Source organism: Clytia hemisphaerica, unplaced genomic scaffold (genome assembly GCF_902728285.1).
Source record: "Clytia hemisphaerica strain Z4C2 unplaced genomic scaffold, Clytia hemisphaerica genome assembly, whole genome shotgun sequence".
NCBI lineage: Eukaryota > Metazoa > Cnidaria > Hydrozoa > Leptothecata > Clytiidae > Clytia > Clytia hemisphaerica.
This window is the reverse complement of record NW_027103758.1, coordinates 567775-592840: the sequence shown is the minus strand read 5'-3', so window position 1 is coordinate 592840 and position 25066 is coordinate 567775. Positions and strand designations below refer to the sequence as shown.

The 25066-nt window shown below is 36.1% G+C and overlaps 3 protein-coding genes across 3 annotated transcripts in view; 1 reads left to right on the top strand and 2 right to left on the bottom strand.

Moving 5' to 3' along the window:
• Positions 1 to 1055: 1055 nt before the first annotated feature.
• LOC136805556 (uncharacterized) overlaps positions 1056 to 25066 on the bottom strand; it is a 36658-nt gene continuing 12647 nt past the window's right edge. Inside the window, exons 2-8 of the mRNA XM_067062124.1 lie at positions 10964 to 11087; positions 8040 to 10025; positions 7532 to 7732; positions 7123 to 7280; positions 5996 to 6299; positions 4090 to 4282; positions 1056 to 1414 (exon numbers count right to left, since the gene is read on the bottom strand). Of these exons, the coding sequence (XP_066918225.1) occupies positions 1138 to 1414; positions 4090 to 4282; positions 5996 to 6299; positions 7123 to 7280; positions 7532 to 7732; positions 8040 to 10025; positions 10964 to 11042 (3198 nt within the window). The 5' untranslated portion in view covers positions 11043 to 11087 and the 3' untranslated portion in view covers positions 1056 to 1137. The remainder of the gene's footprint in view (positions 1415 to 4089; positions 4283 to 5995; positions 6300 to 7122; positions 7281 to 7531; positions 7733 to 8039; positions 10026 to 10963; positions 11088 to 25066) is intronic.
• LOC136805555 (uncharacterized) lies at positions 17925 to 19950 on the bottom strand. Its single transcript, XM_067062123.1, has one exon. It carries the CDS (start codon positions 19731 to 19733, stop codon positions 18240 to 18242), a length of 1494 nt encoding a protein of 497 aa, XP_066918224.1. The 5' UTR covers positions 19734 to 19950; the 3' UTR covers positions 17925 to 18239.
• On the top strand, positions 23030 to 23875 carry LOC136805564 (uncharacterized). Its single transcript, XM_067062130.1, has 2 exons — positions 23030 to 23187; positions 23400 to 23875. Exons 1-2 carry the CDS (start codon positions 23070 to 23072, stop codon positions 23762 to 23764), a joined length of 483 nt encoding a protein of 160 aa, XP_066918231.1. The 5' UTR covers positions 23030 to 23069; the 3' UTR covers positions 23765 to 23875.

Sequence of the window (25066 nt, the reverse complement as noted above, 5' to 3'; positions counted from 1 at the left end):
ACTGAAACTTCCAGACGAAATTTCCAGTTGCGACAAAGTTTATTTTAGTTGAAAAAAACGAATGGATCTTATCGGGGCAATTTAAAAGTTGCGGATAAATTACTCTGGTCTTGAAACATCAAATTCGATGGAAATAATTGAATTTCAATAAAATAACATTAGAAAGAAAGGCATAAAAAATTGCCATCTCTTAAAAATTCGATGAAAAAATATTTTTAATCTATATAATATTTTATGAAAATATTTTACATTATCTTTTTATAATTTATTTGCAAAAAAAAACTTTTGAAAAATTACATAAAATTTGGAATAGATTTTGTTATTACATATTTCCTCAATCCAAGGGACAGGCTGGAGTTTTTACAAGCTCTTGTTTGATTTGGTTGGTCGTTAAGATATAATAAAAGAATCTTATTACTTTTTCTAAAGAACGCGTCATCTCTATCACTTCAAATGACCAATTAGTGAAGTATCTTGTAAAAATCCCCAATCCGAAGGAATGGAACTATGTAAATAGAACAAATACACGTTTTATTTTTTATTAGAACCCAGTTTATAAGAACATCTCGGCTGAAATTCGTCGAAAAATTAAGAACATCGTAAGAACATGCCCAGCCTCATTTTGGAAAAAAATGACAAGAAACTACAATTTTCCCTCTTTTCGAGCAGTTTTAATCGAACTTAGGGATGGGTTTTCTAAAATCGAGAGTCAAATATTGTCCAAATTGTACCAATTTTAAGTGCTCTTTATTTTGCATGATATTGTCGATTTAGAGTAGCCTGAAAAATCAAGAACGCATCTAAGAACATTTTAGGCTGAAAACTGCTAAAAAAATTAGCACATCCAGGCTCAGCCATAATTTAGGTGTTCTAATAAAAAAAACGTGTAGTTAATTCTGACGTTGTGCTAGCGGCTGATACTGACGTTACCCACGCCTCAATCTATGGGGAAGTTCAGTCCACGCGGAATAAAAATCAATTAACATAGAATTGACATTTTTCAAAATGATTTTGTTTGGAAAAAGTGAGTTAGCTAAGCAGCTACTCTTTTGTTTGAATGTTCAAAACTTCAGAACTTCTATTTTTTTCAAGCAACTAAATATTTGTGATAAAATCACTGTAAACAAACAGCAGAGATCAGAAGCACATTTTATGAACGATGTTTGCGCCATATTCAGCATAAAGGTCCATGGAAATCCACTGATCTCGATAGCCTGCTATGGACGCTAACACAGACCCTCCGACCCAAGTCGAAAGTAGAGCATTATCTGCGTATTTCAAGGCGGTAATCCTATAGTCTGTAGGCTGTTTCTTCAACTCGTGTTCCAGACGTTGATTGAAGCCTTTCAGTTTTGAATTTCCGCCAGAAACAAGGATGTTTTCAAACAAAATATCTCGCAAATCCTCATCAACCCTGAAAAGGTGAAAAGATGATTTAAAAGGTTAATTCAGTCCTGGTATCAAAAATTGACCCAAGTAATTATAATCATGAAGTGTCATAGGTCATTATAAAATTGTTTTCATTGACTTCTTACCCTTTCGACCATACTCCTTCAATAAAAAGCGATAAAAGTGACCTAAAAGAGACCACTAAAAGCACTTAAGTCAACTAGAGAAATACCGCGATAATTGTAGACTATATTGAGTGTTAGAATAGGCTCTTTTTTCGAGCGGAGTGGCGGAATTTGACGAAATTTTAGACAGAATTTCGGTCCGGAGACGGAAAATTGGACAACTTTAATGCGGCAAAACGGATTTTAGCAAAAATTCTTGCGAAGGTAATTTTCGGTCCTTTTTTAGACGGCTTAACAGAAATCGGGGAAAAATTGGTGGAATAGCGGAATCGGGTACCCCCTGAAGCCCCCTCTTTTTGTTTTGCTTGAACTCTCACTCAGAAAATCGATACTACTATAGATCCACATCTGAATTTCAGATGTGGTAAATTTTCAAATTATAAAGTATGATAAAATTTGTGTGGAAATTAGTACTTGAAGGAATTTTCTCCAATTTCTACAGTTGTACAACTATAGTATTTTATTAAATTATTGATCAATGAATCGTCGCATATATCAGAAAGTTGTATTGGAAAAAAGGCTACTAGAACGGCTGACCTTCAGTTTTATTGAATCAGATGTAATAAATAATAAACATATTAAATTTTTGATGTTATTATTTCATTGTTGACTTCCACGATCACGTGCTCAAAGCGGGGAAGAATCATGATTGCCTTCCTTGGTCACACTACGAAAACGAAGAACGAAGCAAACACAATATGACGTCACAGGTCAAATAATTTCCACTTTTTTCTGACTGAAACTTTGCATTTTGTTTTGGAACGTGAAATCTAACATCTAGATCTAACAGACGAAGGTGTTTGTGACATTTTACTTATTTCAGCGTAAAAAAAGAAAATTGTTTGAACGGGGACTTTATTTTTTTAGTGGTAGCTCTGGTAGCTCCACATATAGTACAGGAGCTATGAGCTATAAAGATCAAAATGGCCAAAACCTTTTTCTATATAAAGTTCTTCAAATACTAGACGCATAAACATCGCAAGACATAACCCGTCATCATTAAATTGCCTACAGTAGGCAATTTAATGATGACGTCAGCGCCTTTTTCTGATTACTCAGTTTTATTTTAGGCTACTATGAGCATTTTCATTTTCGGAATCAGAAAGGGCCATAAATCAGGGTTCCGATCTTCATAAAACTTGGGAGCTTTTGATGACTTTCTGGTAAGTTCATTGAGCCTAAAACAGCAAAATTGATGTGGTCATAGACTTGAGGTTTTAAGTTAAGGAGTTTTCGCTTAACATTTTAAAACATCAACTACCGCTATGAATATTCAGTCAAAAATGATGTACTGTTCATCCAAAGATCGTTCTTCATTGGTTTTCGAAAAGTCTACAAGCTTATGTCCAGGGTTTAAGAGAACAGTGTTAATGGAATATAAAATTGAAGGAAAAGCCAAATACAACCTCGACTGGTTCACTATTCCAGCAGAGAGTCTAGTCGCAGTGTGATGTAGTAATTATAAAGATACTTTTAGAGAAATGACATTTAATTTTAAGTCGAGGTCGCAGTCTTCCACCCTGACCCTGGACAAAATTAAGGAACTAAAATTAACCTTTGAAGAGTTCAAAATGGGACGCCTTTAATCGGTTCTTAAAATGTTTATCTTCCCACAGTGATGGACTGTTCATAGTTCATAGAAAGTTCATTTACGTGTCACATAATAATTGATCTGTGAGTGAAAAATATACTAATGTGAAACTAACGATCCAAAATGCGAATTTAATGTGATGCAACGTCATGATGATTTGTCAAAAACCGAAGTAATAATCCATGTTACCATGGTAACCACCTCATTATGGTGTAAGAATTGTTCATGAAAGTAAGAGATTTTATCGAAGGGTATTTAATTGTTGCATGATCTATGCAATCGATAATTAAGTGACTGGGGGGCATTAATTTCTTTAATGAGGCACTTAAACTGTCACTTCTGGTTCGTTGCTCCTGAAAATTTCTGTTGTAACAAACAAGTTACGTAAAAAGTTGGGGGAAATGACAGGGAGGTGATTATCACCAAGTTAAGTTTTGAGCAGTATTCACTTCCTTCAGCTCACAGGACAATCAAAATGATTTCGTTGGTGTATCGTAGCTAAAGAAGCTATTGAAATTTGCATGTTTTTCTCTCCGCCCACCAAACCCTTTGGAACAACTCTTTTGTTGCGAATAATTATTCTGCGCATGCGCTAGAAATGCAATGACTGTTTAGCTCACGGATTTATAAAGCCTGAAGGACTAGGTGTCGTGCTTTGGCTGAAAATTGTGTCGGGGTTAGGTAGGAAATCCTATCTAAGTCACGTGACATTACAATAGTTAATCAGAAGCTTCGCGGATTTTCGAAAACAATAGCGACTATTTTTCTTGCATTAGTCAATTTTTTTTGCTTGGGGCTTTTTTTTGCCTTCGGGCTAGAAAGGAAATCTATACACACTAGTCATCACTCTACATTTTGATGATTAGATTAAGTCTCCTCCTCTCTTCAGCTAAGAATCGCAACCACTTCAAGAGTGAATCTTACCTGGAGCAGCTCTCGAGCACGGTATCGACGACGTTCAGTTGATTCCGAATGCCGATCAGCAAAGGATCAAACATGATTTCAGGTGTGGAAAAACGTTCGAGACCGATGGTGATTTCTTGACCGTCCGGTAATGCGAAAGATTCATTCATTTTATCCGGATGGTCTCGATATTTCTCCTCTTCTGATGAGGGGTCTGTCGAAAGAAATGAAATGTTTAGTACTCTCGGGTACCTTAAAAATGAAGACTAGGGACCCGTCAGATGAGCACTGAATCATTGTTAAATACAAAAATATTAAATGTTAAGGTTCATACATCTAATCTCATAACAGATCATTCATTCTGACGCGTATACCACGCTCTCTTCTAAAGGGATATGGCGAATGTGACGATCTGACGATGCTTCTTAAGACGAAACACTCAAAAACGCGTCGCATTTTCCTTGAAAACGAAAGCAAAATTGACTTAACTCTCAGGTTTATATCTATTGATATTTGATTTTAAGTGACGAATTCTTGCATAGGTAAATCACTGCACTCAAAAGTTTATTTAATATCCCAAATGTGGATGAAAATTATCAAAGCGGTGCTCTGAAATTAGGCAGATCTACAGAGTCACACCTTGGATACGTGACATGCGCAAAGTCATCAGGATCTGCTCGGACATTCATACAACCCTATATCTCTATTCCTTTAAAGGTTGAACAACACTGCTATTCCTCTACAAACCGGTCGAGTTTAAATACCGCCATTTCGTACACCCCTGTATCTTCACACATATCAGGGTTCACCTTCTAAGTTTCAAACAAGTATGTCAAATTTTGAATACAATGTATCTATACTCATGTGAGATTTCAAACAATCCATCATCTCTTCAACTGATAGACCTTAAACACCAAACGCCAATAGTTTTTTACAGCTGTAAAGATTCAAAAATCCCCTTATCAGGGGGGGGGGTTGTACTTTTACGGTGTGACGGGATTGGCCCTTTTTTAGTACAGTATTACGGGATTTGACGAAAAAAGAGACGGGAAAACGGTATTTTAAAATCAGACGGTGACGGTATTTTAAAATCAGACGGTGACGGTATTTAGGTACATTTTTGCCCTGTACAAGCCGGTGTGACGGTGTTATTATTTTTTCAATTTTCGGGATTCCGGGATTCAGCAAAAATTTTGACGGGAAAACGGTATTTCGAACCCCTACAAACCCCCTTATCCGGTGTCTCTAAAACTACAAATATCCCATGCATCTCTTTTCCTCTACTTCGGTCAAATCTGAAACACCACTGTATATCTGTCAAAGTTCAAATCATATGCGTGTCTCTGGTTCTATCAATGCTCAAAATACCACTGTATACCACTACTACTGCTGCCAAACTTTAGATACCCTATATCTAAACTCCTATCATATTTCAAACAGCCCTGTCAACCCTGGTGGTTACTCTACCCATGTCAAGTTTCAAAGTTCCCCAATATTCCTCCCAAGTAAAGATTCAAAGCACCCCTGTATCACTACCCCTAACCCCTAAAAACCATCAGGGTCCGAAACCCTTATACCCATATCAACTCAATGTAATCGAAGAAAATTATAATATTGTTACCCACAAGGTAAACTCTAACTTAATTGAAAATGTTATATTTAATAACATTTTCTCCAAGATAGACCTTTTCATAAATTACGTTACGAACATCACTTGCCTCGTTTTGAAATTATTGTCATGGTGATTTAATCCAAGCGGATTTTATTAAAACTACTTTTATTCATAAAAAACGATTTAATGTCTCACACGCTATGGCAATTGTTTGAATATGAGGCAAGTGATGTTCGTGACGTAATTTATGAAAACGTCTATTCGAAGACTAGAAAATCCATAGGAAAGTTAATAGTAAATAAATTTGCTACATACCTAATGCTACGTAACATAGATCTTGTTTCATAGAGTTCAAGAGTAATTTTTCTGAAGATGTATTGAACTGATGGCCCTGGGTTGACATGATGTTCCGATTCAAATAATTAGTTATTGTGTCTCCGCCGATATCCAGTTGGGTGGTGGCGTACGGAAGGGCGTGACCTTCGTAGATGGGCGTTGATTGTGTGAAGTAGAATCCGGAGTTCAAGCTTAATCCTGTCACCAGACCTTTTGAATAAAGCGCCAAACAGCTCTGATTTGCCAGCATCAAAGATGGAGCGCTGAATCGTTCAAAAATAACCTGAAAATTGAGAATATAAATGTATCTTTGGAAAAAATTCAACGTGTGAAATCTTGAAGGAGAGATATCTTCTTTTTCGCACAAGCAAGTTTATGATCCCTGCTGGTATATTGCAGAAAGATGTTTGAAATATCTCTCCCAATCAACCAGAAATATTCCAAACCCTAATGGAAACGCTCTGGTATAGGTTATTATATGAAACTAAAATCGGTAAATCAAATTATGGGAAAAACTTTCGCCTAGCTTTATTTCATAACATAGTGTCCTCCCCCCCCTGAATTTAGGGGGGGGAATGGGTTTTGAGGTCAAAAGGACGTATAGGGGGGAAAGAATTTTTTTTGAAGCCAGGGTGGGGAAAAAACGAGGGGGGGGGGGGGATGGAAAATTTTCATTCTAGGCATGGGGGGGGGGAACTCACCAAAATCAATTCAAAATTGAAAAACATCTAGTTTTATGAGATGATATAGCATAATGCTTAGTTTTATTAATATTATGGTTTAAAAACAACCATCCTTTCCATTTCTTCTTGAATTAGAACTACCATAGGGAAAACAATAAGCGTTAAGTTCATCAAATTACAGCTTTTTAATTTTTTGCTTGAGGGGGGGGGACAGAGAAATTTTTGGAGGCAGGGTGGGGAAAAATGAGGGGGGAATGGAAAATTTTCATTCTAGGCATGGGGGGGGAGAGACCCTGAAGGACACTATGTCATAAGCTCCTATCCTATCACTTTTTCCTCAGTCACAGTTATCTAATGGGCATGTATCAATTCTAGAAATGACCAGCCCTCAAAGGAGAAACACCGAGTAAAGGAAGAACTGACCTCAATCAACTTTTCTCGATGAGTTGAGGAAGTAAGGCCAGGTTCAGTGAGAAGCATGGGATGTTCGTTACTGTTGATCTTCAGTTCTTCATCGTAAAGATATTCAAAAATGTTGCCGATGTCCGACCAGTTGTTAATCTCTTGTTTGATTGGATGTTCTGTGAACAAAGGGAGAAAAGAGCGGAGGTAAGACCGTCATTAAATGAAAAGATGGAAAATTAGAGGAAACGTGCTCCAAGGAAAACTTGAACTCGATCATAGTGATTGAGTATACCTGTTTAAACTTTAAAACAATTTTTTCGGAAATCTTTATCCTTTGGGTGAGTGGAATTTTTCAATGGAATTCCCCAATTTGAATTGGACTAGTAATAATTAATTTTGGAATGTATGTGTGAACAAACAAACTTACCGATCTGCAACATACCAGCAATCTCCCATGCTTCATCACCAACGTAAAATCCTTTCTTCATTTTACTGACGTCCTGAGAAAACCTCCGTGGTACGCCGATGACTGACGGACAGTAACATGACGGGCGGATATCCCCTGAAAGACCTGCTTTCAGAGCACCACATCCAAAATCAATAACGGCCGCGCGACCAAGTACTGGCGCTGAAAGAAAATAGAACAATGTTTTTTAGATCTCGATAAACTGACTGAAAGCTTATGAAAGCAAGGACACTATTGCTGGGAAAATAAGCCACAGAAAGCTTACCATGGAGGATAAAACGGAGGATAATCAACAGGCTGCTTTCTTCGGAATAAAGTCTGTCAAAATTTTCCCTTTTTCGTTTCCACTGTATTTTTATTTTAAAGCAGGGTTTAGTTTAGGTATTTGTAGGTATAAACGCCACATGATATAACTTTATCAGTGATTGAACAAAAAGAGAGAAGAGGGATATCAAAAATGCAGACTCACGTTTTTGTTGTGAGACTTTCTTTGTTTTTTGACAACCCAGCAAATCACTTGAATTGTTTGAAACGTGTTCATCTTCGTCCATCATCAAATATTCTTCTTCTTCTTCTTCGTTTCTCTTCATCATGTTTCGTTTCGCTTCGATATGATTCTCCAAGAAGTTCATCGTTTCCGACACTGGCTTAATACCATCCTCCAAAACCTCTTTGCTGTCATCTTGATCATCATTGCCGCCATCCTCGTCTGCCGGCATCTTAATCTCGTTGAAAATCTCCTGTAGATCTTGTTCATATAAACTCTTAGGACGCTCTCCTCTCGTGCGCCGATTATTTTGACGTCGCTTCACTGCAGGAGCATATTGTGATGTTTTGGCTTTTTTGTTTTCCGTTTCTATCTTAATCTCAGGTTCTTGTTTTTCAACAGCACTCGTTTCTAAAGGTTCTTGTAGTTTTTGAGTCTCAAATTCTTTTGTTTCTAATTTTTCTTTCTTTGCTACCTCATCATCAACAAAATCAGCATTCACGAAAATTGTAGTCCTTTCATCGTCATTTTCAAAAGAAACATTTTCCTCGTCAAGAAAACTTTCATCTTCGTCATCCGAAAGCTCGTCTTCGTCATCTTCTGTGTCTTCGTAATCACTCTCCTCTTGACTGTCTCTAGCTCCCTCCCTGCTTGGTCTTGCCCCAACCGACCTTGGTCTAGCAATTTCCTCTTTTGCATCTTCATCCTCTGCATCGCTTAATTCAAATTCATCATCATCTGCGAGGAAATCTGCTAAATTTTTGGCGTAACCAGAAAGTGGGCGGCCATAGTCCGTTTTGATCGCTCCGTCCTCGACATCAAGTTTATTATCATTTTCTACAGATATTGTTGAATCAGAGGGAATAGCAGCCTTTTCAGAAGGTTCTGGTGGTTTCTCTATAGTAGCAGTTGAAGCAAGTTTGTTTTGAGGAGAAGTTTTTCCAAATAAAATTTGATCGACAAGTTTATCCGCTATCATGTCAAGCGTACTTTCGTTATTGTTATTTTCCTCATCATTAGCCTGTGTGCTTGTGGACGTGTTGTTATAAACTTCTTTCCTGGCTTCATATAAAACAGTGAGCGAGAGGTCTTCAGCGAAATCCACTTGTGAATCATGAAACTGATCTAACGTCGTGGAAGTGTTCGATAAGATACGATCACTCATTCGATCTGCATATTCTTGAAACACGAAAAGTTTAAATTTGCTTAATCTTTTTGCAGGTGGCTCTCTATTAACATTTTCGGTCACGCTTTCAACAATTCCAGTTTCAACAATTTGTCTCTCTTTCTCGTCAATTTTATTTTCATTACTTTCAACAAATTCATTGACTTTCACGAGTACCTCTGAATTTTCACTTTTTGATTCATCTTTCGACTGAGAATCCTCTTCAAAGATGATCTCTGAAGCATCAACATCTTTATAAAGCTTTGCTTCTTCATTTTTAGCAGTTCTTAGTTCATTTCCAGCAGTTCTTAGTTCATTTTCAACAGTTTTAGGTTCATTTTCAGCAAGTTGATCCTCTTTACCGTGTCCCTGGCCCATAGTCACATCTTTCATTTTCTCACTATTCCTATTTTCATCCAAACTTTCTGCATATTGTTCCTCCGTGACCTTTGCAATTGAAATAGCATCAAAATCAACATGGCGTATTTTTCCATCGTCTTTATCTTGTGGTCGATCGAAAGCAAAATCATCATGTCCATGATGGATAGATAACCTTTTGTGTGGAGTTAAAGGACTTTTACAAAATGTTTGTAACACGAATTCATCTTGATCTGTGGATGGTGATACCGTTAACGTTTCCGTATTCCCGTTACTTTTCTCTCCCGTGCGTTTCCTGACGCTTCCGTTTAACGTCACCCCGTCTTGCGTCTCTTTGGCGGACGATTTACGACGTCGCCTTTTCTCATCTTTGGTTTGGTCAGATGTGGAACTTTTACGACGGTTCCGATTGGTCAGATAAAATCCTACAACGAATATGAAAGCCACTGAAATCCCACCGTACAGAAATTGAGTATAGTTCATGATGGTGTGTTTGCGCTATGAACAGCTTCACTCTCTCATAAAGACTCAAAACAACACATGCATTAGCACATAAGAAGTTTTATTTGCGAACTGTGTTTTGACTTGGTGGTTTTATTAAATTTGAAGTGTCATAAGAGGAGTGAGATATTTGTTTTAATAAAACGTATCCTTTTTGTTCCGAATGTTGACATTAAAGTTTGATCAAACAACAACTCGACAACTCTCCCGCGCTCTCCGTAAAACTTTGACTTAATGCATTGATTTCCTTTTAACAGACAAAACCAGTGATCGAAATCTCTGATAAAACTTTTCAAAACAAGAAGTTGTCATTTTTCGTTCACTATAAATTCATCTTGGATTAACAAACCTTCGTCAAAAGATTTTTTCTTTTACTAAAAAACCTTGAGGTCAAGTTTCTCGACTGTCTTTATATGACAAAATGAGAAATAAGTTGAAGTATTCACTTACAGGACAAAATGAATGAACTTTTAGCATTCAAAAGCTCTTGTTTTGTATAATTTCATTACAAATTGTCGAGTTGTTACGAAACGAGCGAAGGGAATACGCGATAAAGACGCTCTAATAGTATTATTTTTGTCTGACACATTTATATGAATACCTCAAATATAATCATAAAACCTTTTTAACTGAATGTTATCGACGAACCGTGAAAAGCGATAACAACCTCAAATCTTGATGATGCCAAAAAGACAAAGAAAGGCGGGTTTCAAAAACAAAAGAAGAAAACGGGCAGGTATCAAGGACAGACGAAACGGGGCGGATTTCGTAAACAGACAAAGAAGGGCGGGTTTCAGCAGATTAAATGAAATGTATCTATCCATGTCAACAAAACACAAAATGTGAGAGAACATGCACCAACCTGTTTTGTTTTGTTTTGAGTTGTTTTTGAAGACTTCATCATCTTGTAGTATTTGAGGTGCTGTACATTTTTGACCCATCACTCACCCTTCGTCATTCCACTGAAGCAACTTTTTCATATTTCTCTATAAAATAAAACCAGTAAAAGGTCACTTCACACAGGCTTAGTAAGACACACACACACTAATTTTATTCGCTTTAAGGATTCATCATTCTAAATTTTCTCTTTTCTCTTCATTTTTTTGTACTTATTTGCAAACAACGGTGCTCTATCTAAAGCAAATGTAATTCGAACCCGAAACCAAAGCATTTTTTGACAAGTTGATGAAAGATTTTTGTTTTTTGAGTCATTCAAAACTTTTTTTGTGTCATTTTATTGGCAGTATACTACATATCTCCTAATACAGACAGAGAATGTTCAAACTGTTCAGATGACTGTTTCACCATTTGACTGTCAATTATTATATAATTTAGAAGCTTTATCGAGGAGCGACTGTCAAAATTCTACGTTCAGAAGATAATAGAGTTTTTTTTTTTTGCTATCCAAGAAGGAAAGTAAAACTAAAAAGATGTGAAAGAAAATTCCAAAAGGTTGATGAAAAAAAGATCGGATGAATTCGGAATTCTTAAGATATAGAATGGCCAACCCCCCCTCCCCATCGCGATCACTCCCCATTGATGACAACCATAACGATTAAAGGGGACCGCTAAGATGAAATTATCTTTTATAGGCTGAAATGTTTTAATCCGCAGGATTGAAAGTACGGCTGTTTAAACAAGAAGTCAGTGTTTGATTCCCACTCGGTGCTGTTATTTACTTGGCACTGCTTGGCAAGTGATAGTCTGAATTGCAGACCTCTACAAAACTGCAAGGAGTATATAAGGAGCACGAATCCGTTAGGCGATGCCAGCAGCCTAGGCAAGTGAATGTTATTCCAGGACTAACACATGTCATGTAAGGAGAATTGGGTGGACAGAAACTGAAGAAGCCTGTGAGTGACTGTTCTAGGTATTGATGTACACGTTTTTTTTTATAAGAACAAACTATATAAGAGCATAAGGCCCAAAAATTTAAGAACATTCTAAGAACATTCTAAGGCTTTGGAGACCTAAACATGCATTTTCTTAAGAGAAATTACATCAAAATGCTTAAAAAAAGCTGAAAATAAGAACATTTTAAGAACATTTTTAGGCTTCAAATCCAAACAAGCAATATGCTGAATGGACCTACCTTACCTGATGATGAAAGTTAGATAGCAATGCGAAAAGAAAAATGAAAAAAATCAGTCAGAAAATAAGCGTTTAGCGAAAATACACAGCACAATAAATTCATCATTGATTGTTGATGGGGGGAGAGGGAAGGGTTGTAGGGAAATAATAAATAGGAAGTTCTGGTCGCAAAAATCAGTTTTATTGACAATTGAATCATGCTTGATGGTGAGCATTGTTATGAATAATGTTTTTGTGTGAAAAGCATATAAATATAAGTAAACTAAACGGTGATTTCCGGCATTTTCAACCGGAAAAATTTCTCAAAAATCGAACTCGGCCATGTTTTTAGCATTGCGAATACGCATATTTCTGCAAAAAAATCGGAAAAAACTAGAAATGAAAATTCGAGAAAATATCAAAAAACCGATTTTCCGACATATTTCCGGCATTTTCGGCCGGAAAAAAATTTTTCTCAAGAATTGGACTAGGCCATGTTTTGGGCATTGTTAATACGCATCTTTGAGCAAAAAATCAGAAAAAACTAATGATGAAATCTCGAGAAAATGCCGAAAAACCAGTTTTTCCGGCATATTTCCGCCATTTTCGGCCGGAAAAATTTTTTTTTCGAAAATCGGGCTCCGTCACATTTTGAGCATTGCCGTTTTGCATCATTGTGCAAAAAATCAGAAAAAACTAATGAGCCAATCTCAAGAAAAGCTGGTAACTAACGGACAGACGGACAGACGGACGGACAAAGGTTAATTTATAGGACCTACAGCCCACCGGGGTAGGTCCAAAAACTAAGAACATCCGAAGGCTTCGAAATTTTTTGACGTTCTTATAAAAAAAAAAACGTGTACAGTAGCCGTTCCTGGGAAACTCTCTAAGACCCCAGGATCATTTGAGAATGGCAAGGTGCTATTGAATAATATCAATTGTGACTTTGGCCGGTACTGTAATCGTGTTTTAACATGTGGTGTGTCAATATTTGGTATTGAATGTCATTATCTGATATCCTTCTTAATTCTTTGTTTACACTCAGTAATATGATTTGATGGAGAGAGAATTGACGTCAGCTTATGTAAGACATTGATGTCTTGAACATACACGTTTTTTTTTTTATAAGAACGTCAAAAATTTTCGAAGCCTTCGGATGTTCTTAGTTTTTTGGATTTGATGCCTAAAAATGTTTTTAAAATGTTCTTATTTTCAGCTTTTTTTGAGCATTTTGATGTAATTTCTTAAGAAATTGCATGTTTTTAAGTCTCCAAAGCCTTAGTATGTTCTTAGAATGTTCTTAGATTTTTGGGCCTCGAAGCCTTATGTTCTTATATAGTTTGTTCTTATAAAAAAAAAAACGTGTACCCCTAATCAGTCAATATGTTGAAATGTATGAGAGTTCTTGGTGTCTGAGCAATCACAGAACAATTCACCATTATGAAATTATATTAACTGGAATGTAAGCTTGGAATTCGTGACAATAAAGTAGTTCCATACTGTACAGTAAGTTGGTCTAATGTCAACATCCCTCTTCTAATTTCGACACCCTTCTTTATAGATAAGAATAATAAGAAGGGCGGAATCACTGATAGACAAAAGATTTATTCCTCTCTGATTGCTAAGCAAAGAAAATTAGTTTCAACCAGTGATTCCAACCATTACTCCTATCTCTAAAGAAGGGTGTCGAAATTAAATCAACTTACGGTATTTGACCCTTTCTGACTATGCCATAAAGAATAGTCAAATCCTTCAAATTTTGGTAAAGGCAAATGTTGGAATGACCAATGACTACTGTGGCTGGTGATAGTTTGATTCATTATTACACGTTTTTATAAGAACATCCAAAATTTGATGTTTTTAACCTTTTGAGCTTTAAGCCTAAAAACTTTCTTGACCTGTTCTTATTTTCGCCATGACAAAATGCTCAAAATAGGTCTGACAAAACAAATTTCGTCAATATTAAACGTTAAAGATTCTTTTCACAACAAACTTTCAGCTATAAACATTTTAAAATCTCATTGAAAATGGTCGACTAAAATAATTAGAACAACATGCGATGGTGATGATGATGACGTCATCAGAAGTTGAATTAATCCAAACAGGAGAGTGGCTTTCACCAAAGAAGTGACTGAACGAAAAGTTGGTAGTTAGAAGCCCCTTAGAAAAAAGAAGTTGGTAGAAGTAAAGAAGACCTTGAAAGTTCGGAAAACCAACCTCTGACTCTCGTCCATGGCTTATAACGGATATCTCGGGTCTACGAGTCTGACTGATTACACCTGACGGAAAAGACTTGACAACCCCTTTGCTTGAATCGAGAAGTGATGGTCCGTGATGGCCACTACATAAATGAAAAACAAGAACTCTAAAACACATCATACCACTAATATTTATTTGTACTTAATATCAAAAAATTACAAGAACGATACACTGATATTCTCACAGTTCAGAAACAAGCATTGTAACAGTGGCGATACATTTCCACAGAAAATCTCATTTTAATTAATTTTTCATCAAAGAAGGATTAACGACCTGTGATGATCGTTATTAAACCTCTCACATTTCTCTCTTCTGGGAAACATCTCTTTGAAAATATCATCTGAAAAACTTACAATTACTGGTGGTTACAGCCCGATAATTATATATCTATTATGAGCTCGTTAGAGAGAAATAGCCAATCAATTGAAACTAATGAATGAATCAAGAAAATATGTTCCGTGTTTGTCTGTTAGCCAGACATCTCACTGTCTAAGTTTCACCCGTTTTTTATAAAAGCGCCAAAGATTTTTCCAAACTCTTTGAATGCTTTTAACTTTTCGAGTTTTAAGCCCAAAAATGTACTTAAAACGTTCTTATTTTGACCATTTGTGGGTATTTTTGTCCATTTTCCTAAAAAAACTGGGTGCTTTAGAGTCCACAAAGCCTTGTTCTAAACTTGTTCTTAGCATTTTGCCATCAAAGCCTTACGTTCTCATATAGTTTGTTCTTATAAAGAAACGTGTATGCAGGGGAGAGAGGTCGGCAGGTTTTACAGATGTAAAAATCGCTGATACTATCCCATCTCTGCACCAGCCAACAGGGTATTCTCTGGCATCAATCAGTAGCGTAAATAGACGATCCTATTATTATTCCTCCGGAATAATTCAGGAGGCGGGTTAAATTTGAAAACGGAGTTCAGTTCGTGGCGGAGGTGTCTACTGCCACTATTTTTCCCGTAAATCGCCCTGACGCCCTGACTCTGCGCATATATTACTTTCCCGCGTTTACTGACCCTCTAAACGGACAATAGCATCGTTTATAACGTAAATGTAAAGCCTGGTGTACACGGGGACAAGGTTGACTTCAAGTGCCTATGGTCGAACAATGGTGATAATACACGCTTTTTTATTATAAGAATATTTATGATGAAATTGACCAAGAAATTAAAAATATGGGTAAGAATTCCAATTGCCAATTATTGCCAAGCAATGTTAAAAGGTTTCACAAAGATGCTAAGTTTAAACTGGAGGTAGGTATTGCATGCTAGATTTAGACAGGGTTTGAAATGGAAAAAAACATTTAAAAAAAGCGTGTATCAAATATCAAATAGTTGCAGTCCTGGATGATGACGAGCGACTCATACTCATAAGGACAGATGATTTTTACCCCCCAAAAACGTTCAGATCTACCACTTCTACAGTTTCTATACCAAATACCAGCTAAAAAATCGTCCCCAAACATCGAAAATTACGCAAAAACATGTTCATACCATCCGTCCAAAGGTTTTGGTATTCCTTAAAATAATCGCGCTCAGTCTTCCAAAATGAGACTCAAAACAAAATAAACTCATTATTGATTTTATCTTGAAATTTTTTTATCAAAGCCAGTCATCAAGCTAACACGATCAACTCCAAACAATTTCTTTCTCATAAACAAGTCAAGATAGATGAGAGTAAAAGAAAGTGGCGAACAAATAATCCTTTAAATGTGTTAACACTTTCCTTCAAGTCAATATAAAATATGTTTCAAACTTAACAACAAAGATTCTGTTGTTACAAAACTCGGCGACTGCGCGTGAAAATAATTCTGACGTATTGAATTTAAGCAAAATTTCTCTTTCTGCCTCGTATCAAAGTCCGGTGGGCCATATATCCACTGGGATAATGAGACAGGGGTGTGGTTTAGAATAAGAATAACCTACTCTCCCATTAATCGAAGATCTCTATCCCAATCAATAATTTACATCTTTTTTATAAGAATAGTGGTTTTTCATTCCATCATGGATATTCTTAACTTTTTGGGGGAAATCATCCGAAAGTATTCTTATGGTATTCTTAGAGTAGGATCCAAACCCAGTCTAAATCTAGCATGTAATACACACCCCAAAGTCAAAATTTGGCATTTTTATGAAAACTTCTAGCATTGCTGGGGGATAATTGGCAATTACACGCTTTTTTTTTTATAAGAATACACTTTATAAGAATGTCCATGATGAAAATGGCCAAAAAATTAAGAATATGGTAAGAATATTGCCATCATGGAATTTAGCAACTGAACCTAAGAATGCTATTTTTAATGCATTTTAACCTGTAGATTGCCAATTTCGATCTTAACCTAAGAATACCGTAAGAATATTTTTGGATGATTTTCGCCAAAAAGTTAAGAATATCCATGATGAAATGAAAAAACACCATTCTTATTAAAAAAAAAGCGTGTAACAGGTAAATTGCTCTAAAAATAACATTCTTAGGTTCAGTTACCATGTTCCATGATGGTGATATTCTTAGCATGTTCTTAATTTTTTTGGCTAGTTTCATCATGAATATGAAAGCATACTCTTGTAGCCATTTCTTTTGATAAGCAGAAGATTTTGCTTTTTTATTGCATTTTAAATTCCACGTAAAATTCTGCGTCAGACTTATATACAAATTAAAGGCATTTTGAGCAAAACTTAGACAAAAGTAACCTCTAAAAGTGAAACTTTCGAAGAAATTCCAAGAGATTAAATTTCGAAAAAAAGGCAGAGCGAACATATTACATAACGTCCAATGAAAAATGTCAAAGAACCTCAAAAACTGTTCAAATCACCTCCATCTCATGTCTGATGATGAAAAACACCCATAAGAGCTCATAAAAGATTTTCATGAGGTCTCGTTAACACGTTTTGTTGCCAACTACGCGTATGCTTGTAGTAGAGGGGTCAAAATGCAGGTTTACATCAAAGGAAACTTCTGCTTGCTTTTTTATTGCATTTTTGAAATCTACGAAAATCTCTGCGTTGTTTGATTTACAATTTGAAGGAATTTGAAGTAAAAAACAGGCCAGAGCCTTGGAAAGTCAAACTTTCGAAGAAATACCAAGAGGTCAAATTTTCGATTTCCGAAAAATGATCGCATTGAACGTGATAAAGACTATGACTAATTTAAAATAGGATCTAATTTAATTGTTCGTTAATCGAGAACATACATATTTCCAGGAGCTCAAAAAGTTTCATAATGAATTTAACTTAATCCAAAATAAACGCCGTCGTTGGGTATACTCCCAATCAAAACGACCATCGAAGCGAGCGACATTCCCACTCCACCATGAAACAGACCATAGCTCTTTACACATAAAACCAGCATATATACAAAGTTTGCGGTCTCTCTCATATCATATCATTTCGTATAAGACTTTATCAGAAGTTTATAAGATTATGACGTCATCATATTGTCAGATTTTTTTACTTAAGCAGGAAGGTTTTGCACCAAAGAAAATTATATAGAGAAAAATATATCATGGAATGGAATCTCTATTGTAACTCGAATGTCTCATTAACTATAACAAGTTTTCTAGTACCCTCATTTGAAAATGTTTTATAAACCTTACCAACCTTACTCCATAACTCAAAATTTCCTTAACTCGAATAAATTTGCGTCGAGAGTCCACGATACCAAATTTTCACGAATTTCTTTGTTATTTTCGTTGTGTAAAACAATAAGCAAGCTCCTCGTGTGTATGGAAGAATATTTTCAAATGTTTTTGAATCTAAGAAATTATTTACAAAGATTTTTACAAAATTAATGATACCTAATGAGAATTGTTTTGCTTCATTTATTACATAGTTTGTTGAAAATAATATTTGAAATCGCATTTTCGACAACTCCGCCATATTCATTTCCCGGCATCCTTTTCGTAAAATGTGTCTGATCGTGAGTAGCTCCGATTCTTGAATCCGAAACGGAATAAGCGTCAACAATCGGGATACCGTAACCCGATAAAATGCGATCGGCTATCTGATTGAAATGTCTGACCCGATATGGGGAAGTGTTTTCCCGCCAATTTTTAACGGCTCGATCCATTCTCCAAGGTAAACTGACTGTGTTGACCCATATTACAACTTTCTTTTGAGCGATCAGTTTTTGAGCCGCGCGGCCGTACGCATGCAATTTCTTTTCCATGAACTCACGATCAAGGCTTTCACGTAAAACCCAATGGCCAAAGTTTAATAAAAATAGTTGGCTTTTCAATGCTGTCTGAGAGAAAGGTTTTGAAAATTTTGAACGGCGAACTTTCTGATGAATATATTTTTCGAAAGGGAGACTGATATTGTGGAAGCTTAACGGTAATCGCGTTCCACGTGCATCGAAAATCCACTCAATGCGGGGCGTCTTCTCAAAAATCATTTGAATATGTGTTTTCACGCACGAAGTACACCCTCCGTACAAACGTGACGCCCAATGATACGCCCTGTAGCGCATGTGCGAATCTCCTGCAAACACAATACTGTCCCAACCGTTCTTGGCAAAACATTTCTTCATTTCATCGTTGGTAAACGAATGATACTGACACGTGTAAGGTAACCAATGGAAACCGTTGATTTTATCAAAGTCAAACTCCGCACTTTGCCAAGGTCCACATTGCTCAACTTTTGGGAAAATAGCGCCGCATTTCACCCAACGTCCAGCCACTACCCCACTTTCGTTTCGACTGCAGTACTTTGAATATCCTAACGGAGGACTTGATTGATTTCTATTCAGAACTAGTAATTCGAAAGGGCTTCCTCGTAGTTGCCTTAGCAACGGGTTAACGTGGCGCCGCGTCTCTTCTCCCTGATGATGTACATACGTCACAAAGACCATAGCGATATATTTGGTTGGGATGGTCAGAGTGATGTTTACATAGTAAGTACCGTTCCCTTTGTAGACTATGGTCTGGCTGCTCATCTCGTAAATGCTGTACAACTGGACACGAAAAACGGAGCCTCCGTCCTGGTCATCGAACGTGCATTCCATCTTTGGGCTCTTTTTGTATCGAATGTTGATCTCAAACGGTTGCCACGGCAATACAGTGGCCGGTACATCAACAAAATATGCACAGTTATCAAATTTGATTTCTTGCTGGCTTTCAGTGTCATTTTGTAGTGAAAAGAAGAAGTTTTGTAATTGTTGACTATCGGTTTTTTTGTTGGATTGTTGAGCTCTGAAGATGATACACGTAATAACAAGCGCTAACAATGCGTAATGTATGACCGATATTTTAACGGCTTTCGTGATGGTAATGTCGTTGATTTTGATCGATGTCTTTTCTTTGCCGTACAACATCTTGTGTCGTGAATTTCCTCATTGAAATGTTTTTCTTCTCCCTGTAGAGACTCACTTTGATCACCATCCTCAAAATGAATATTCTTCCTTTCCATACTTTCTCACGTTCAGCATGAACTGTTTCTTTTGTTTGACATGTTCAAAAAGTCAGTTTCGTTTTCATCTACCCATTGATATCCATTAAACTTTATATCTGCTGAAGTTTCAAATGGAAAGCTCAATCTTGTTCCACCCTATATCTAACCATAGCAGTTTATGATTGATTTTAACACAGAAATAAAAATGTCAACGTTAAAATATCTGGTTTTCCTGATTGGAAAAACCTTTGCTTGAAGCCGCACAGAAATAGCTGCTGTAAGAAAATGAAGAGTTCTTCTATTGTACCGAATTTTTAAAACAAACTCTCTTTGTTACACAGAAAATGAGTAAACTATATCGCAAAGCGCCATTTTACTTAATCGCTTCTCCAATCAGAAGAAATTTCAAAAATGGCGCCACTTTAAAACCTTGTTCCCGACACAAGAAACAGCAGTTCATTGCGGACTCAACACACTTTTTTTAATAGAACATCCAAAACTTTTGAAACATCTCCTTAACTTTTGAGTTTCAAGCCTAAATTGTTCCTAACATGTTCTTTGAGTATTTTTGTCCATTTTCCTAAGAAATCGGGTGTTTACAGAGCCTTAAAAGGATCTTACAATCTACCGATTATCATATAGTCATACTCATAAGGTGTCTTGCGCGATTTTTGCCTTTTTTGGAAGTTTTATTAATAATTTTCATTCAGTATTTAGAGTCAAAAATCTCAATTGGTTCAGGAGTTATGACCATATTCCATTGTAACTAACAGAACAAAAATTAAAAAGACCGAATCTGATTACGTAAATTACAATAATCCTAGATTGTGTCTATTTCTTTCAAATGTTATACTATTTCTCTATTTCCTCTTTCTTTCATGGACACCTTGTATAAGGTCTTTAGGTTCCTAGCTTTGTTTGGAATTTCCCTAAAAAACTGTAAACCAGCGAATTTCGGCGAGATTTCACGGGAAACATAAATACCACGCACATTTCAAAAATAGTACAACGCCTTCATTGACCACATTCATGTAAATAAAGAAGAAGAAGATTGCATCATTGGTACAATGACTTAACAAACACTCTTCTACCAGCATCAAAACCTTGAAAAAAGGGGAAGGTTTGGTAGATACAGCTGCCAGCAAGAAGTAAAGAACAATCGAATCAAATCAATAAGTGAATATAATTCACCTTATTACGAGCAAACACAATTTTCTGATCATACAATAAAGTTTGATGGGAAGGCACGAAAAATATTTCTCGATATTTCTTCAAAAATTTTGAACCGAAGAAAAATCGGACGTTTTGTCTTGAAAAGGGAAGGTTTCGTCGATATTTTTGGATTAAGGAGAACATCACAGAGTGGAGCCGTCTGATTGAGTTTGGTTTGTTATTATTTACATTGAACCTGAAAAGGTAAGCGAATTATTTGAATTCTCATTCGGAATGTTGACCACGGTTTTTAACGCTGCCTCCCTTCACCATCTCAATGCTCACAAAATGGTCAACCAGGATAATGGTTAGGACTTTTAAGTGAAAACCTTTTCTTTTCACTATCAAAACTATTGAAAATAAAATGCTTGTAAAAAAACCTTTATGCAGATGAAACTGGACAGATAATATCTTGAGTACAGTATGTTTTTTTTAAGCGCTAGAGAATCGGCAACTTTACTTCAGGATTCTTTAAATTAGGAGTGACGTAAGGGGTTCATAATTACCAGTTTTGTGTCAAAGATCATTAGCTGTGAAAGTACAAAGATTGAATATATCCGATAGAGTTTTAATACCGTGGGGTCGATATTTACTTTGGAGAAGTAATCATCTTTCAAATGACTGACAGGCTAGATTTAATTTTTAAACGTCCAACGATCAGCCTGTTTATAGATTTGTGAGTAAGGTCAAAGGTTACTTTAGAAATTGAAAATCCCGAGATTTGCTGGTCACTTGAGTGCAAAGGTTGAAATTCGTTTTCGCTTAATCTCCAAAACTTGAGGCTACCTGAATAGATCGAAAGCACAAAGTTCATGGCTTCAGTATCAAACCAAAACCCAGTTACAATGAGTTTGCATTTTAAAATGTTTTCAAATGAGTAGGAAAATCTAAAAATGTCTGAATGAGAAAATTCTCTCTAAGCTGAGATTAGTAACTGAGAATAATCGTAAAGTGTGTGGGTGTGTGGGCCGCATTTCATTAAGTGACACACGTGTCAAATCCTCTTACTATGAATATGAGTATTTCATTGCAAAATCCGATGAGATGCGCTGTAAGGCTAACTTGGAAAATTCCCAAAACAAAAAGTTTGAATCCAGAAAATCAAGTTATCGTATAGCTAATTAAAGGAATAAGCATGGCATCGAATTATTCGTATATTTAAGGAAATTCAAGTGTGTGAGAGCGACATATGACTTAGAATCAATATTGACAGAAAGCATACAATAAATTTTCATTTCAATTTTATCCATTTTTGTGTGGGCCGGCAAAAAATTCTTTGCACAGATTCAATTACAGTTTGAGCAAATTGACCTTATTCAGATAATCGACTCATTTAAAACCTTCGCAAATGAAACCCTAAATTCTTGAGATATTTTGAATTTCACGAGCACTTAAGCTTTTCACGTAGTTTAGTTCCCATGGTATATAAATGGCTGCATTTCTCTAAAACGACATTAAACAATTACGACCTTCGAAGAATAAACTTCAACGTGTCTCAAGGGATATTTAAAAAGTATCAAAGACCTAAATCTAAATTTGAAGGTAAGTTGGTTGGTGGTCACGGTTTCAATATTGCAATTAGACTTTTAAAATCAAATAACTTTGAAAATTAATATTATGAAGGCGGGTTCAGTCGAAGGATATTTAATCAATATCATACTTTTCAATTTTTGTTTTGAAGAACAAAGAACTGAATACATTTGATGAGTACTTATCAACTAAATATATTTTATGATTTTTTGGAGTGTCTAATCAATTCCACCTGTAGCTTAGACTTCAATTCTGATATTCAATTTTACGTAATGCTTTATACAGAAGCACTCAAAATAGCCCGGGCGTCTGCAACTAGTTTAATTGTTTATATCCAAAAACAGTGGCAAATACTACCGGTCTTTTAGGTGCTTCCGTATAAAACATTACATCACGATTATCATAATTAAGATTATTCGCCGTGAAACGGTGAAAGCTTTACGTTTCTGACTTTTGCCAATAGCACTTTCGCTGAGCTGCCCTGACAGATTCGTTCTTCCTTTTTCAGATAAAGAAAATGGCAACCGCAATCAACAACCTCATCTTCTCGTTAGCTGTGGTGTTATTTTCGACCAATCAAATTGAAGCGAGGCCGTGGGTTCTACCTTCAGAAGCAGTTAGCAACGACTGTGAAAGTAAGTACTTTCATTTTCATATATTACATAAAGATTCTTTGACAACACTATCGTGCTTATAAAATTTCACAAATGATATCTAAGATGTCATAAGCTACGCAGATTTACAGATTGTCTGTTTTCCACCTTTCTTTGAGAGGATATCGATATTCCTCCTCTGTTCATCAAAACCTTCTTCAATAATTTACACCCTTATTTTCTTTTCCCAACAGTCGCTGGAGTGACCATCTTAGACGGTGACGTGTGGATTTCTGATGGTAACCCATGCTACGGTTTGAAATGCAAGAAAGGGATATATTCGGCCGTTTATTTGTGTACCGATCCCGATGGTGATGACCTTCAAACCACAACACCGAAACCAACCCCGACAACATCCCGGACAACGAAAACAATCCGAACAACAAAAACTACAAGAACAACAACACATACACCGACTATACCAACCACAAGAAGATCGTCCACAGAAAGGACCTACCCGACACCTCCACCGATCAATCACAATGAAGAAGGGTCTGGGTTCCATTTAGGAGAAAACATTCACAATGAGAAAAGAAAAATAGTGGTTTTCGACGGTTAACATATTGTAGTACATGTTGTTCGCATGTCGAAGGAGCTGGTTAGGAGAGAGCTTCAAAGTAAAGCGCTTCGCTGGACGAAGTCAAATCCGTTAAAGAGTACCACCACTAGACATTTTTTTAGTTTTTTATGTTACAGCCTGTAGAAAATATTTATTTCAACATATTGCAAAGGCTCAAGAATTTAAATATCGCGCTTGTAAATATATTATTTATCTGAAATATGTTCGTTTTATTCTAAATAAAAAATCTCTTATTTCTTTAGCAAAGTAGAAGAACTACTATAGTCCATCTTGATGAAAAAAAGATTTTTAAGATATATCGAATTCGCTTCGCGTCTATCAATCCCTTGTGAAAGGAAGAAAAAGTTTCTGATTTCGTTTTGGTCTCATAAAAGAAAAGTAACACTTGGTTAACAATCTTAAAGAGAAATGAAACGAAACTTAATTTCTCCTTCCAATTCGATCCTTTACTCATGGAATTCTAAAGCGTCCATTGAAAGCAACTAATGCTGGAAGTGAAAATTCACCATAGCTACAACGTCTGCAATTTTAGTTGAACAATAAAGGCCACTGTTTAGAATAACAAAATTATATTGCAATTTAAAAACCTATGGGAAACCCATTTCCTTTCTAGCTCCTCATAAAGTAGCCACGACCAGATAATTCATGGAAGCTTTTAATTATGACTTTCATTGGAAGAGAACCAACAACAACAACAACAACCAAATGTTTAAGATAAAGACAGTCCAACCCAAATGCATTCAAGATTCATTCGAAAATTGAAACTGAAAGATTTGATTAACTCTTCTTCTCACCTACGTGTCATTGAACCTCACAACAAAAGAAAAAACTGGTACTTCCATCCGCTCACGAACTTCGTCAAAAATTTAATGAAATCTTCCCAAGTTCAGAACACTTGAAAATGGTTGCAGTAGGTTTTCGACTACGCTTTTAAGTAGTGAATTATGGTTTTTCTGGAGCTGTAACATTTTTTATCACTTGTCATTTTATTATTACATTCACTTAGTTTGAAATGTCCGCTTTGACTAAAATCTCGAACGTGTTTTTTTTGCGGACAATCAACTTTTCTGTACGGAATTTTCTATGGTATTTGATTAAACTATCTCTAATATATTTGTAGATGAAATTGACAAAACTTTTGCTATTTTGTGGCTTCTTCGGGACAATCTTAAGCGATCATTATTATTTTGTGCTACCAACCCTCCAAGCATCCCAGGACTGTGATGGTAAGAATCCTTCCCTACGCTTTTTTAACACACATTTCCTAAGATATATGACTAA

Excerpts from the sequence above, each read along its gene's own strand:
- LOC136805564 (XM_067062130.1), top strand. The coding sequence starts at position 23,070 with ATGGCAACCGCAATCAACAACCTCATCTTCTCGTTAGCTGTGGTGTTA. Across the intron at positions 23,188-23,399 it reads AGTTAGCAACGACTGTGAAA|TCGCTGGAGTGACCATCTTA; the intron begins GTAAGTACTTTC and ends TTTTCCCAACAG.
- LOC136805555 (XM_067062123.1), bottom strand. The coding sequence starts at position 19,733 with ATGTTGTACGGCAAAGAAAAGACATCGATCAAAATCAACGACATTACC.